General features: G+C 43.6%; 1 protein-coding gene across 2 annotated transcripts in view; it reads right to left on the bottom strand.

Annotated features, from left to right (window-relative positions):
* Positions 1-246: 246 nt before the first annotated feature.
* Positions 247-15,033, bottom strand: part of Kiz (kizuna centrosomal protein) — a 112,409-nt gene continuing 97,622 nt past the window's right edge. Inside the window, exons 12-14 of one of the 2 annotated variants that reach the window (XM_021193577.2) lie at positions 14,432-14,528; positions 758-801; positions 247-387 (exon numbers count right to left, since the gene is read on the bottom strand). In XM_021193577.2, coding sequence (XP_021049236.1) covers positions 284-387; positions 758-801; positions 14,432-14,528 — 245 coding nt within the window. In that variant the 3' untranslated portion in view covers positions 247-283. The remainder of the gene's footprint in view (positions 388-757; positions 802-14,431; positions 14,529-15,033) is intronic. The other variant, XM_029536817.1, reaches the window with a different exon arrangement.

Below are 15,033 nucleotides of genomic sequence, written 5' to 3'. Positions count from 1 at the left end.
CCTGGAACTCACCATCCTGCTGCTGCCATGTGCATCACACTGGCTCCTCACAGGGCACCCTGGTGCTAGGGATCAACACCCCAACCCCCTCATGCTAGGCAAGTGTACTACTGAGCTACTTCTCAGGCCTTGTTCACATTTCTATCATGGAATCTCACTTGAATGACAGTATGTTTTTCCCTGTCACAACTAGCCAACTTAGAAGGATATGTTTATGTTGAGAATTACACCTAATCACAGTGACACTTTGTTTTAAAGACTTTATTTCTAAGCATGCAACAGCTCATGTGTCATAAAAATCATCAAAATCATCAGGCATGTCATGGTCTCTAGGACGTAGAGCAGCTTCAATTTCAGAGTTACTGTCATCAGACTCCCCCCAGAAGGCTGGAAGAGAAAAGAACATGGCTTATTAACTTTTACATTCGTATGTAGGATTTTTCAAAACAGCAAAGCAAATATTTGGTCAGAGAACTGAGCAGTCTACCAACACTGTGTCACCTGTACAAATTTACATACTTCATGCAATATTCTTCACTATGTTCAGTAGGCAGAGTGCACCGATTCTGACAGTCAGTGCCAAACAGCCTGCACCTTCACGGTCCTTTCACTGAAGGTCCTGTTCACGGGCAGCTATGCGGGCTGTCCCTAGGCTGACAGGACATGGCAGAGTCCTCACACAAGGACACAGAAGACAAATAGCCAACACAACTCTTTTGGTCAAGATGAGAAATGAAAATTAGTGTCTATTTCTTACCATTTGACTTTATGGTGGTCACTGGGTCCCTTTTGCTTTCGTGCCTATAAGATAAGAAAGTGAAAATTGACAGCTGGTCTGAGAGTTTTTACAGGGAGCTGTTGGGGAAGAAGCGGTGGTGTTTAAGGAGAGGTTTTATATGTCCTTCCTAGGCTTGAAGAGCATAAAAGTGTCAAGGCCCCAGGTGGCTAGAGGCATCTGCTGAGGAAGCACTGGCCTTCCATGGCCTCATCAGCCTCCAGTGTTCTCCTCTCGGCAGCCCCTGCCCTGGGGGAGCCTGGCGTACTGTGGGCTCTGCTGGAGGGCCATCATGACCGCAGTAGGCAGGGGGTGGTGTCCGTTCAACAGTCCTCTGGAAAACACTGTATACTAAGTGTCAGTGCTTTCGAGCAAACTCAAAGTGGAAAAACCTGAAGAGAATTCTAGGTGTTGAAGAGGAAGTTAAAAGTAACTCCGTCAAATCAGCAACAATGCTAACAGTTTAACAAAGGCAGGCACCCCAAACACATTGTAGGAAACAGCCAAGTGTTTCAGGCACCCAACTTTAGCTTTCCTCATATCCATTACACAGATGCTAGAGTCTATAGCTTTTGGTACCTAGCCTCCTCTGCTGAATGTAAGAGGGCAAGACTGGCTCTTCCGAGTAGAATTTCTCAGTGTGCCTTTTCAGGGCTTTGTGCAATTTAGAGGGTTTAAAAGAGCCCTTCTGGAGAATCACTTACATTTTGTAGTATACCTAAATTCTCCAAGTCTCATGCTGAGAGATAAGTGGTCAATGGAAACATTAGGGGAGAACTTACTTTTCTAAACAGATCACTGCCCTCTCATGGCTAGGACACTGCTCATCTTGAGAGGGAAACCTTGCAAATTCATGCCCCCCCCCCCGTCCAAGTCTTGTCAACCTCCAGCTTATGCATATGCCCTCTAATACACTCATCACAGTAAACCAGGCTCTCCTGAGGGTCCATTTTCCATGCTCTACTGTGCCCTGCCATACTCCCTTGGCACTTGGTACCTGCTGCTGACCAGGGTCCAGCAGTAGCGCCCATGGTCATTCTCTACAAACAGCACAACACCCCTGTGACCATCTGAAAGGGGCCAACAGATAGGCAATAGTCAAGCTACCACTGGAGCGGGCATCAACAAAGTGAGCCTCAAAGAATCTTTTTTATCTAAATTATGTACACACACATTGAACCCACGTGGCCTGGGATACTATTTACCTACTTCCACTACCCGTGTGCTAGGTAGCTGGACTGGGTGCCGGAAGGCAGAGGCAGATTATTAAAATGCTGGGAGACAGGTAGTCTTCATACAGCTGTGGTCCGCATAAGGAGACGCACAGGAAGAAGGTCAAACCTGCTGTCAGCTGGGATTGAGAGGGCAAAGAGAGGGCTGAGAGCTGCAGGGTCCCCAGAAGGCAAGGTGCTTCTAGTTAAGAAAGAAGACACTGTAGGCCTGGACTGAGGATCGGGACGTAACAGCTGAATGTCTTGATGCAAGAGCAAAAAGACAGGGACAAGCAGGCCCAGGCCAGGTCCCTACAGCTTTGGTGAGTTCTAGAGTTCCTACTTTGAGTTCCAGAAACAAGTCCAGTGTACATCTGGTAGCCCCCCCCCCCCCTTTGCCTTCTTCCAAAGCAACTTGTAGTCAAACTCACCATCCTTCTTGTGTGGTCTCCACCCTACCAGGGCAGTCCTTTCTCTCATATCTCAGCATGTGGTATCCCCAACTTTCTGGTCCCCCAATATTCCTTGCCAAACATAGTCAACTTGGCCTCCTTAGCAATTCCTTAAGTACGTTTATCACATTGGCAGGCACACTGAGAAACTCCAACATGGATGCTTGCAATGGCTTCACTGGTGACACCACATCTAGTCTGTCCCTCTGTTATCCACCTTCCACTGGTAGCAAGAATGAGATGCTGGATACAGAAGCCTTACATTTTCTGATGAAAACTCTTTCATACCTTCCCCATTGTTTTTGTGAGAAAGATCTAAATGCTAATTGGTGCTTCCCAAGGTGGGCTCCCAAACAATGCTGGGCTTCCTAGTTCAGCATCCCCCATGCCCCACCCACTGTAGTCCTCAATAAAGTTGCTGTTTTCCATCTGTTCCCTCTGCTAACTGATAGGCTACTCTTTACCCTCCGGGCTGCAGGCAGAGACCATATGTGTTCCAGTTCATCTGGACAACCCATTACTTAACTATTAGCAGGTGCCTGGGGTGAAATGGATAAATGAACTTTACTAAGCACAGGGCCCTACTAAAAGGCTCTCGATCAATATTCAATGATACAGAATGTGACCAGGTGTGTTTCTGATTAGCATGTAAGTTCAGAGTCAGGTTGTTTGAGTTGTCTTCTCTGCCAATCCAGGGTGAAATATCCAGAAGAGGAAAAGAAGAAAGAAAATGCCTAACACAGTGCTTCGAACGTGGCCATATGCCTTTTGTGAGTGCCCTCCATGCAAGTGAGTTCTTGTAATCACTCATCAAGAGGGAGTGAACTGAGCCAGCATCAAGGTCAGGGCCCACCGTGGGGAGGTGACCCACAGAGCATGCTGGAACCCTCTTGCTTTGCACAAGGTATTCTAGGCATGTCATGTCTCTATGAGGCAACTTGAACTTACCTTTTCTGTTTGCTCTGTGGTTATGCTGTGTGGCTTTGAATCATTTAAACCATTATGAGCAGGAAACAATATCAGTGAAATGTGAATTAGTTGTACAGTGGTTCTTAATTGTCAGTTTTATTAGACTTCTTACAAGAAACCTACTTCATAACTACATAAGCCATAGTTCATCACTGAGAAAGGTGAGGGTGCTCTCAAGTGCTTTTCACTCTACCTGGTGTCTTAGAAACAATGGTTTTCTGTAGAAACCCATGTCTAAAATGGATGTGACACTGTAATTCAAGGTCAACATTTATTATGTACAATTCTTAGGTCTTAGGGTCAACACTTCTTCCATGTATGTGTCTCACCAAATATGCAAAGAAAAACGACAGACACAGAGGAAGGATTTTCCTTGGAGTATTGGACAGAGTCAGCTTGTTAGTCATATAGAGCAAAGTATAAGTGAATTTCCCCTTTCAGAGTAAGAAATTAGGTTTGAAGTTCCAGGCTATACAATCAGCCTATCACTCCATCAAAGTGCTTGGAATCAGACTGCCTAATCTCCACATGTGTGTGAAGCAATACATCTGCCTTGTAAGGCAGAGGAGGGCCAAGGAATTTACTAGTAAATTACTTGTAAGTTACTAGTTAGTAAAAAGTTCAGGCTCTGTGGGCCACTTAGCCTTTCATAATTACTCAGGCCTGTGACCACAGCTGTATGCAAATGAATTGATATGGTTGTACCTCCGTGAAACTACATATAGGGACAATGGCACTTGAATTTCACGTTCTTTCACATGTCATAAAACAGAACTTTTCTTTGGGTTAGTTTTACAACCATTTAGAAGTATAAAAGCTGCCAGGCAGAGTAGTTAATCCCAGCACTGGAGGAAGGCAGAATCAGGCAGATCTCTTGAGTTCAAGACCAGCCTGGTCTACATAGTGAGTTCTAGGACAGCCGGGGCTACATGGAGAAATCTTGTTTCAAAGAAGGATAGACAAACAAGCAAAAGGTAGAAGTATAAAAAACACTCAGCTCATAGTACAGAATCCCTCCTGAATGTCATTTACAGAGCCTTTCACAGAGCTGGGACATAACAGCATAGAGTGTCCAATACCTAACTCTGTTTACCATGTACCCTGGGCCAGTTCCATTGGTCTCTGAGCACCAGTCTGGTTGCCTATAAAATAGATCAGCAATGCCTTCCTTCTAGTGTTCTGGTAAGTTTACAGATGATCCCACATGACAGCCTGTATGAGGTGGACTTTAGCAAGCAGTGCCATGGCATTTTTAACACATCTGGATGAACAAAAGTCCCTGGTCATTGTGGCATGCAGGTATGAATTCCAAGTAGAGATGACAAGTCAGGCACAGAGCAAAGGAAAACTAAGGTTTGGGCTGGACTGAGAGGAGACAGGATTAATACACATTTTCTTTCTAAGTAGCCCAATAGGTAGGGGCACTGAAGGTGACATGTCAGACTCTGAGAGGTGGAAAACGGCTCTGGCTGCCTTCCTCCAGTGGTGGGCATGGCATCTAGTTTGAGTTCGTTTGCTCATTTAATCATTCTCTACAAAAGAACATAAATAGAACGGTGTGGAAGACATGAGTCACATTTTGAGCTGGGACAGCAGGGAACAAAATTCCAGGCACCTTCCAGGAAGAGAAGAGATTTCCTGGGAATTAGTTCACAAAGGAATAACAAAGACCACAGTTTTGTTGTTATTTTGTTGTTTGTTGCACTGTTGAGGATTCAGAGAGAGCAGCCCTGGCATTACTGTAATGGAGAAGCAGATGGTCTCATTAAGTAAGGTGTAAACTGCAATGCTAAGGCAGGAGAGAAGGCGGAAGCAACGTGGCCTTCTAAGGATCCACACAGGCAAAAACTCATCTAGCACTTCCTATTACCACCTGAATTTTATAAACCCTCAACACTGTAAGATGTCAAAAATGCAGGAGGCTGGAGAACTCCTGCAGCTAAGAAGCATGCAAGCTATAGAAGTCAGGTCAAAACCTGAAGCAATGAAACTGTAAGCGTACAGTGACTCAGAGACCAGGAGATAGAGTAACTCATGGTAGTGAGACGCTTAGAGGATTCCCACTAGATTACAGATGACCTCCATCAGCCACTATTGGTCAATCCAGAAAGGAAGGTTTGCAGGGATAGCCTGACCCCCAAAACAATCTGACCTGCTAGAGGCAGTTTCTGGAAAGAGACTATGAACACCTACTGAACACCTACAGCCCCTATGGCTGCAACACTCCCCTCCTTCCCAAGCCCCTCACTTGTATAAAGGGCTGCAGCCTCCCTGCTCTCAGGCCCCTCAAGTTCCCTTGCTGTGTATGCCAATAAACACAGTTCTGTTGAAAGTCAGACTCTGGTCTCTTTCTGCCTTCTGCCTCTTTCTGCTGCCTCAGAAGTCTAACACCAGGAGCTGCAGAGACTAGTGAGTGGGTGTGAAAACAGGTGGTGAGTTCAAGAGCCTGTAGGCAAGTCTGCGGTGCATCGTCACTAAGGACTGACTGCTGTGGAAGGGCCCAGCCTCCTGTGGGTGGTGCCACCCCTGGACGGGTGCTCCCAGTAGATTGGGTGAGAAAGCAGGGCAAGCCATGGAAGGTCTCTGAGCTCCATTCCTCCATGGCCTCTGCTTCAGTTCTGATTTCCTTAAGTAACAGACTGTGGCCTGGGATGTCTAATCAAATACATTCTTTCCTCCCTAAGTTGCTTTTGGTCATGGTGTTTATCCAAACAAACTACAACACCAAGTTGGAAAGTCTAAAAGAAACAGATGCATGTCTAGATACAGGTGGCCTACCAAAACTAATAGTGTTGGCAGAAATTTCGAGACAGCCTAGAATTGACTATGGCATGCGGTTGTGGTCATTAGGGGTCACTCTTATGCAGATCTCCAATGAAAAGGAGCAAGTGGGGCAAGGAGAAATACAAATGTACAGTGTGAGGAGAAAAGGAGAAAAGAGGGTGCTGGAGCCAACTCCTGACCTCCAGGAGCTGAACCATCTAAAGAAAAGCCTGCCGCTAAACGGAATGAAGGAGTGGTGCCCTCAGGGCAAGATATGGTTTACTGAGCTCCCAACTCATAAAAAGAAACTCTAAAGTCTGGAAGGGACCCATCCACAACAGGAAGTTGGTGCACTGTTATTGAAAGAGGGAGCCAAGTTCCAGCCACAACAAGCAGAACTTGGCAGCTTTGGCCATGTGGTTCTGGCTTAGTCAAGGATACAAAAAAGGGCTGTGGAATCCCCTCCTTAGCTAAGGAAAGTTGCATGTGTCAGGGTTGTCCCTGCATGGGGACTGAGTGAGGCCACTGCATGAGGCTATGAAGGTGAAGCCTAGATTGTGTTGGAGATGCCAGATTTGTGGGATCCCTGCCAATGAGAGCTGCAGATTGGTGTGGGACCAGATTAAAAGAAAGAAATGTGTTGCAGTCAACAAACCTGCAAGGAGTTGGAGAGCTGACGAATGCTTGGACATCACACTCGGAGATGCAGGATTTGGAGTTTTTCCTGCTGGGTTTTGTTCTTGCTTTGGTCCAGTATTTTCTCACCATGCTCTTTCCATTCTTTTGAAATGGTAAAGTATTTTTTGTGCCATCGTATGTTAGAAGTATGTGATCTGCTTTTTTTTTTTTTCTTTGATTTTATAGGAATTACAGTTAAGAGATTGCCACGAGTCTCCATAGAGACCTTTAAGCAGTTCTAGGACTGTTATAGACTACAGGGATTTTTGAAATTGAACTGAATACATTTTTGCATTATTATATAGCTACAAGGCTATAGGGTCTGGGAGTGGAAGGTGGTGGTTTAAATAAGAATGGCCAGCACAGACTCATATGTTGGAATGTTTAGTCACCAGGAAGTTGAATGGTTTGAAAGGATTAGAAGGATTAGGAGGTGAGGCCTTGTTGGAAGGAGTGTGTCTCTGGGAGTGGGCTTTAAGATATCAAAAGCCCATGCCAGGTCTGGTATCTCTTGCTCTGCTTTCAGATCGGGGTATGGCTCTCAGTTACTTTTCCAGCACAAAGCCTGCCTGGCACCGTGCTTTCTACCATGATTAATTGATTAAGCACACAAGTAAATGCTTCCTTTTATAGGACTTGCCTTGGTCTCTGTGTCTCATCATAGCAATAGAACAGTGACTAAGCCAGTGGCTCAGTAACAGTGAGACTGATTTAAAAAACAAAACAAAACAACAACAACAACAACAAAACAAAATCCCAGAGGAGTGGGAGGGATTGTTCATCAGTTATGAGAGCACATGTTGCTCTTGCAGAGGACTAGGGTATGGCTCTCAGCACTTGCATGGCACTCACAAACATGGATAATTCTACTTCCAGGGGACCCAGCACCCTCTTCTGACCTCTGAAGACCACAGGCACACATGTGGTACACACATATATGCAAGCAAACATCAAACACAAATATAATAAATGCATTTAAAAAGGTCTGATTTACTAGGCCAGGCCTAGATGGATTCACTGGTGAATGAATTTTACCAGACTTTCAAAGGAGAACTACTACCAATGTTTCTTAAACTATTCCATAAAACAGGAAAGAACATTTCCAAATTCTTTCTGTAATGCCAGTATTTTCCTGTGTCAATAAAGGTACAACAACAAGACAAATGACAGACCAATCTCCCTGGTCATAGGCGCAAAAGTTCACTACACACGCTTGCAAACCAAATTCAGTAAGACATCAAAACAAAAACAAAACCACTCACAGCCTACAGCCAGCATTGTTACAGGGAGACGTTAAAGCAGATCCAGTGGAACCAAAAGAAAGACAAAGCAGTCTTCTTTCTCCACTTCTACTGAATAATGCACTGAGGGTCTAAGCTAGAGCACAAACACCAGAGAACCCAACAGGAAGTGAAAAGTCAAATTCTCTGTGCTTGCAGAGCCTATTAGAAAGGGACCCTACAAACTCCACCAGAAAACTCTTACAACTGATAAGCACTTTCAGCAAAGTGGCAGGATACAAAGTTAACTTATAAAAACCAGTAGCCCCTCCTATATATCATTAACAAACATATTGAGAAATAGGGGAAGTAATCCCATTCACAATTGCCCTCCAACCATATATAACCTTGGAATAAACCTAGCCAAGGAAGTTAAAGACCTTTCTAATGAAAACTTTAAAATACTTTAGAGAAATTGAAGAAGATATCAGAAGATGGAAAAAGTTTCTATGCTTATGGATCAGTGGGATCAATATTATGAAAATTGCTATTTTGCCAAAATCCACATTTTCAGTGCAATCCTTATCAAAATTCTCATGTTGTTTTCTATGGAAATAGAAAAATCAATCTTAAAATTCATTTGAAAGCACAAGAGACTTCTGATAGCCAAAACAGTCCTGGGGGTGGGGGTGGGGGGTTAGAGGCATCATCATACCCAATACCAAGGTATCTTACAGAGCTATGGTAACAAGAACAACATGGTAATGAACAGACACCTAGATCAATAGCTACAGCTATAAGATTTCGGGGCCTAAAAATAAACTTAAGACAGAAACCTGGAGGCAGGAACTGTGGAAGAGGCCATGGAGAGAAACACTTCTTACCAGTTACATTTCTGACAGGCCTGCTCTCCCAGGCTTCCTCAGCCTGCTTTCTTTTACACCCTGGGACCAGGCTCAGCACTGCTTACAATGCGTTGGGTTGGGCCCTCCCATATTAATCATCAATCAAGAAAATGCCTCACAGGCCAATCTGATGTAGGTGTTTTTCAATTGAGGTTTCTTCTTCCAAATGACTCTAGTTTGTATCAAGTTGACAAAAACTAACCAGCACACTAAGTGTAAATGAAAACACCATAGGGAATTTGGCACTTTGTAAGAAAAACAAACAAACAAAAAACGTAGAACACACTCCAGCTCTACCTTCAAAAGTACTCCTCACTGAAGACAAGGGCACCAGAAGGAAGGCACAGCTGGGAATGCTGTTTCAGGTCCCTGAAATGTGCCAAGAGCCTCCACACCCTCATGAAGGTCAAGACCAAGACAAGTCCCCTCAGCACACAGGACAGAGCCAGGAAAGACCCACCGAGGCTTCCTGTAAGCATGCCCACCTCCTTCCTGTTCCTGCAACTGTGACTGCAGATGGCACTGGAACAGTTTGGGAAGGCAATCTAATTTGAAGTGAGCTAAGATTTCCATTTGAAAATGCATACACCTCTCCTACACACACCACTTGTAGATAACTAGAGAGAATACATACTGCCCCGCAGGCCAGGAAGGTGATCCAGACAGAGGTGAGGCACTTTGCAAGTGGCTTGCATCACGAAGAAGGCTTGAGTGAACTGCTGAGCACTCTCTCAGAAAGTCCAGCAGTTAGTTTCCCAGCTCTGCTGATAAACCTGCCAGACCAATGAGAAGCTCACATGGGGAGGGGAAACAAGCTCCTATACCTACCTAGGTGGTGACAGAAATGCCATGGGGCCACTAGAATGGCTTATGGCACAGCCACCCTCTGCCCAGGAAGCATTTGGCTAGGTATATCCCAGCCAAACAACAGAAAGGCATGGAATAGCATGTTGCATTAGGGCATGGCATCTGACCTGGTACCATGAAGGACACCCTTTAAGTCTACACAGCAGGCCAGCAAGAGCACTAGAATGTGGCTGTTCTATCTGGAGGGGTGCATGCAATATGCCTCCTAAAGACCAGCAACAGCAGAAGAGTTGGGATGGGGCTTGGCACTCACTTCTGGTCCTGAAAGGTGGACAAATCCGGAGACTAGAAGACCTGGGGACTATGGTAATGTTAGCAACATACTGACTGCCATTCCGTCCCCTACACAGGGGGGAAATCCACATCCCACTAACAAACACATCTGAGTTACTGGATTTGGGGTCCACTTGAATTTGGCAATTAACTCTGAGGATCCTGCCAAGAATACAACTTGTGACGTTGAGGACAATTAAGAAATGGCCCTCAGTGGGACGCATCGTCCTGTTCTAGGACCTAATTATAAGACTGGAGGGCCAGTGATATGGTTCAGTCAGTACATGCCTACTGTGAAACATGAAGACCCGAGTTTGGATCCCCAGTGCCCATGTCAAAACTGGATGTGTGTCTGTAACTCTAGAGCTGGGGTCAGGGTGGGATGGAATCAGGCAGCTTCTTGGAACTCAGTGGCTGCTTCTAGGCAAATGGATGAGCTTCAAGTGCACTGAGAGAATGTGTGTTGAAAAATAAGGTATAGAGCTATCAAGAAAAACATCCAGCATTAATCTCTGGCCTACACACACACACACACACACACACACACACACACACACACGTACAAAAGCAGAGGCAAGTCCACCCATGAGAAGATGTATTATCTAGGCTTGTGAACCACAGAAATTTCTGGATTTGTAATCAGTATTAAAATTTTTCAAATAGCATCTTTGGCTGGATTTTCTTTCCATCAAAAAATAGACATTTTTTTCTGGGAAAATGTAGGAGAAAAAGTAATCCAGAAAGAAATGAAAGTATAAATAATAACCATACCAACAAATCTCCACAAATACCAATCTTAAGTTTTAAAGGTCGTCAAAGTCTGAGGTTGTTTAAATTGATAAAGTCTGAGCGCCCCCTGATGGCCAGTTGGAGCTCCTGCAGCACATGCTGTAATTTTTGCTGTCCTTGGGCCAACTAGTTTACTTCTTCCCGTCAAATAAAGTGATTTGTCTTAACTGTAAGGTCAATGCAGATTTCCTAAGCTGGAGATGGAGGTGTGCACTTTATAAAGGTACATGAAGGACTGCCAGAAATTTTTCGTTTTTACTTTAATGGACAACTAGTATCTAAGTATCTTTATACCACTCCAGGGAAAATAACAAATGACCAGACAAGAAAGAAAAGCTGCAGCCACCATCTGATCATCAGCTGCATGCTGGCGCCCTCCGCTGGCCGATCCCATGGCTGCAGGACTGGCAAGGAATGCCACCCACGGTGGCCCTGTTAAGGGGTGCGGGTGGCCTGGTGACTTTTAGTACCTTTCCCCCAGGCAATTATGCTGCAAGCACACACTCTTTTCTTTCAGCAAAAATCTTATCTTGATTCAGCCAGAAGGCTGAAGTTACAAGGGAACCGGTAAGCTGAACTTACAAGGGAGTTGTGAAGATACACTCTCCATTGAATAAATGGATCCTGGAGAGTGAAGCTGCTTCCTGGGGAAGGTAAAGAGAGACAATGTTTGCAGAGGAGAGGAAGCTCTGGCATGCACCCCGGAACAAAAGGGAACAAGTGGTCTTTACTCGGAGAACAGCTTCCTATTAGGACTCACTCCTTCGTACATCATGCCTTTCATCCCCACTCAACCACAAAATGATTTTACTGAAGCAAATACAATGGTAGAAAAAGATTTACACTGAAAGAATCTTTAATAATAAACTGTTGCCGATCGGCCTACTTGCCCGTGATTTATAATACAATAAACATCGGATTCTATTACGGCTCATACACTGAAGCCTCTGCAAAACGGAATCTAAAAGCGCGGGGACGCCGCCACCGTCACAATGAAATAAGCATGTATAAATGTGCTAAGAGTATCTCTTTGCATCTTTTATAGCTTGTGTGTATTAATCTGTAACGCTTATTAAGAAAGTCATTGCTATGCAAAGCAGCACCCAATCCCTTTCTCTGGCTTTTCAACAGAGTGCACTGTTTAGCCAATAGGAGGGACCCTCTGGCCCTCATTCTGCATTCATCACAGGCAACATTTGCACAATGTATCTCTCAAAGGCGGCTGAAAAGAAGGCCTTAATACTCATGTAAACAACTGCAAACCAATTACTTAATGAATCAGGCCCACACATAATGAGGTGCAGACAAAGAGCTATAAATGCATTTTTGCGCCCAAGCCCCTGCTTTAAAGTAAAATCCCTCAGCTGTAGTTTGGGCTTAACTAGCACATCATAATTATTGTCTCTAGGACATCAGAGGAAGCCATTTTTTTTTTTTTAAGGTCCAACAGGGTCTTTTTTTTTTTTTGGAGATTGCTCATCAGCTCACTAACAAAACAGAGCAAAGAAGAATTTTTAAAAGTGCTACAGCAGCACAGCACTGTTATGTTTATTCTCAAGTACTGGGTTTCGAGACCACTTGTAAAAGCAATAAAGCACAAGGAGTGACTGCAGTAAGTGGGATCCTTAAATGTAAGCCTCTAAGAAATTTCAGCAAAGCCAGGCACAAACAGCAAAACCTGAGCTCTCCAAAGCCCAGGGTGGGGTATTAACAATAAGAGACCCAGCACAAGAACCAAACTGTGCAGAACAGCACATCAAGCCACACTCACCATTCAAAGCCTTTCATGATAGATTACTATCAAGTGTCCAGAACTGAGGTTACTGGAAGACCTTTTAGTGGGTTTCTTTTTCTTAAAGGGGCCCAGTGAGATTACTTATGATTTGAAAATTAATTTCATACAGAAATATAATAAGAGGCTCCATAGTTTAATTTGTAGTAAAACAAAGTCTAATTTTCCTCTCTCGAACTGGGGCCAGGTATAAATGACCAGGCTGAGAAAATGTCCTATTTGATCCAATTATTTTCTAAGTGTTTTTAAGAACTTCTCAAAGCACCTACATAAAGAACTTGTCTTAATGCTAGGTACTAGTGGTGCTTGCCTTTAATCCGGATCTCTGTGAATTTGAGGCCAGCCTGGTCTACAGACTGAGTTCCAGGACAGTCAGGGCTTACACAGAGAAACCCTGTCTCAGTGTGTGTGATGGGGACTTGTTTTAATGTCTTTAAGACATATTGGGGACAAATACTTCTGACAGTCTTAAAAACTAAAGGGATACATTTTTAAGCCAAATGGTAACATTAAAACTGGAAACTATCTGAAGAATTTACTGACCTTTAAAAATTATCTTAAAAGACACACAACTTGAATTTATTGTATAACCCAACGATATAGTATTCAACACTCTCCCAAACCCAGTAAGTTCTTACTTTCTCAAAAATACAAACAAAAACCCGGTATTTCAGGTAATTTCTTATAAATAAGAAAGCATTTTGGACACTCATCAAGTTTTGAGAAAGTTAACCCATCCAAATACTAAATACTAAAATACTGTCATGCTTCTGTAAAATACAAATGAACAGATTTTTTTTCCATTTTTATTTCCTTTTAATATGACATTTCTGAATCCGATCATTTTGTTATTTGGACATTACACACAGCAGAAGCGATGTAAAGGTCATGTTTTACCATTTTTAGCAGGGTCAAGCAGTAAATCCAAAGGTAATGCAGTCATCTAGAGGACACTTTTTAATGAGCAATGCTACTGCAAAGGAGACCTGCAAGGCTGTTTGAAATAGTATTTAGTCCAAAGTAAAAGAGGAGGCGCTTCATCCGGCAATTGTTTAGCTTCACATTATGAATGCTTCCTAAGTGACTGGAAGTCACTGCATGATCACTATTGGATGCTGATGGCAAATTCAGCACAGAACTGGCTTATTATAGCTCACAAAACTTGCAAAAAGTGTTACATTTTAGCAAGTGTGAAAAGATACATTCTGTCCTTTAAGGGGAGTAAGCAAGGACACATAAGAAAGGAGTGAGTAATGTGACTGGAAGACTTGCTTAAAAAAAAAAAAAAAAAAGAATCCATACATAAAAACTAATACAGAGCAATTGCCGGTCGGTCTTCTATCAATTGTCTCAGAAAGAAGAAACATGCCACTTTATTTCTCTTAAGGCCTGATGTCTTCTCCCTGCCCTTTTCCTGACAGCCTCCTTTGTGTGGTCTCTAAGCAGTCCTACTGCGAGCAGCTGTAGACGCTAATTTGTGGTTCACTGAGGTGTCAATTGAGTCTTAAACCAAGGAAACAACAGCTGCAAAACAATACTTGGCTCTGGTGCAAATATTTTCAAAGGTAGACTAAAGTTTCGACTGTTATTTTAGATAAACAACAACAACAAAAAGAACCCAAACCATAACCCTTCATCAAGTCACACACAAAATAACATGCAGCCAGGGCTGAGCTCATTTCGTAGTGACATTTCTCATCTTGTTACTGCTATTCAGAAAGGGTTTCACGACTTTACCTTGACAAAAGACTTCCTTCACTAGATGAAAAACTAGCTTCCGAGGCGATTTTGTGGGCTGTCTTTGTTGTGAACATGCTGCCACCAATATCCAGACCTGTGACAAACACAGCCAAGGAGAGTGAGAGTTAGCCACCACACAGCCTCCCAGAAATTTTGGAAACTCAAGAGGAAGATCCTGTTCAAGCCACAGAAGGTTTTGGGGCTTCTAGGCCCAGAGACAAAATACTCATAGAACACTGAAAAGAAACAGGGAATTTTCTTAATAATACTAAAAATAAATTAAATTAAATGAAAAACAAAGCTATAACTACCCATGGCACTCGGCTTTATTTCTTACTTTAATCACTCAGCCCCTTGCTGTGGTCTGGAACTGAACCTGAGACCTCCTCAAATGTGCTAGGCAAGCACATAACCTAAAGCTCAGTCCTCAGCAAGCTCTACTTTAAACAGCCAGGATGTACAAATAAGAGCAACGTTGATTTAGGACACAGGCAGGGATAGATGGCTCACCAAGACAACAGGTACAGCGAACCAGGTCTCAGACATAAACTGACACTCCGGGATGACAGGCTCCTGCACTATCTACTCTTAAGCCCTTT

This window comes from Mus pahari, chromosome 3 (assembly GCF_900095145.1).
Source record: "Mus pahari chromosome 3, PAHARI_EIJ_v1.1, whole genome shotgun sequence".
Lineage (NCBI taxonomy): Eukaryota > Metazoa > Chordata > Mammalia > Rodentia > Muridae > Mus > Mus pahari.
This window is presented reverse-complemented; position numbering and strand designations above follow the sequence as displayed.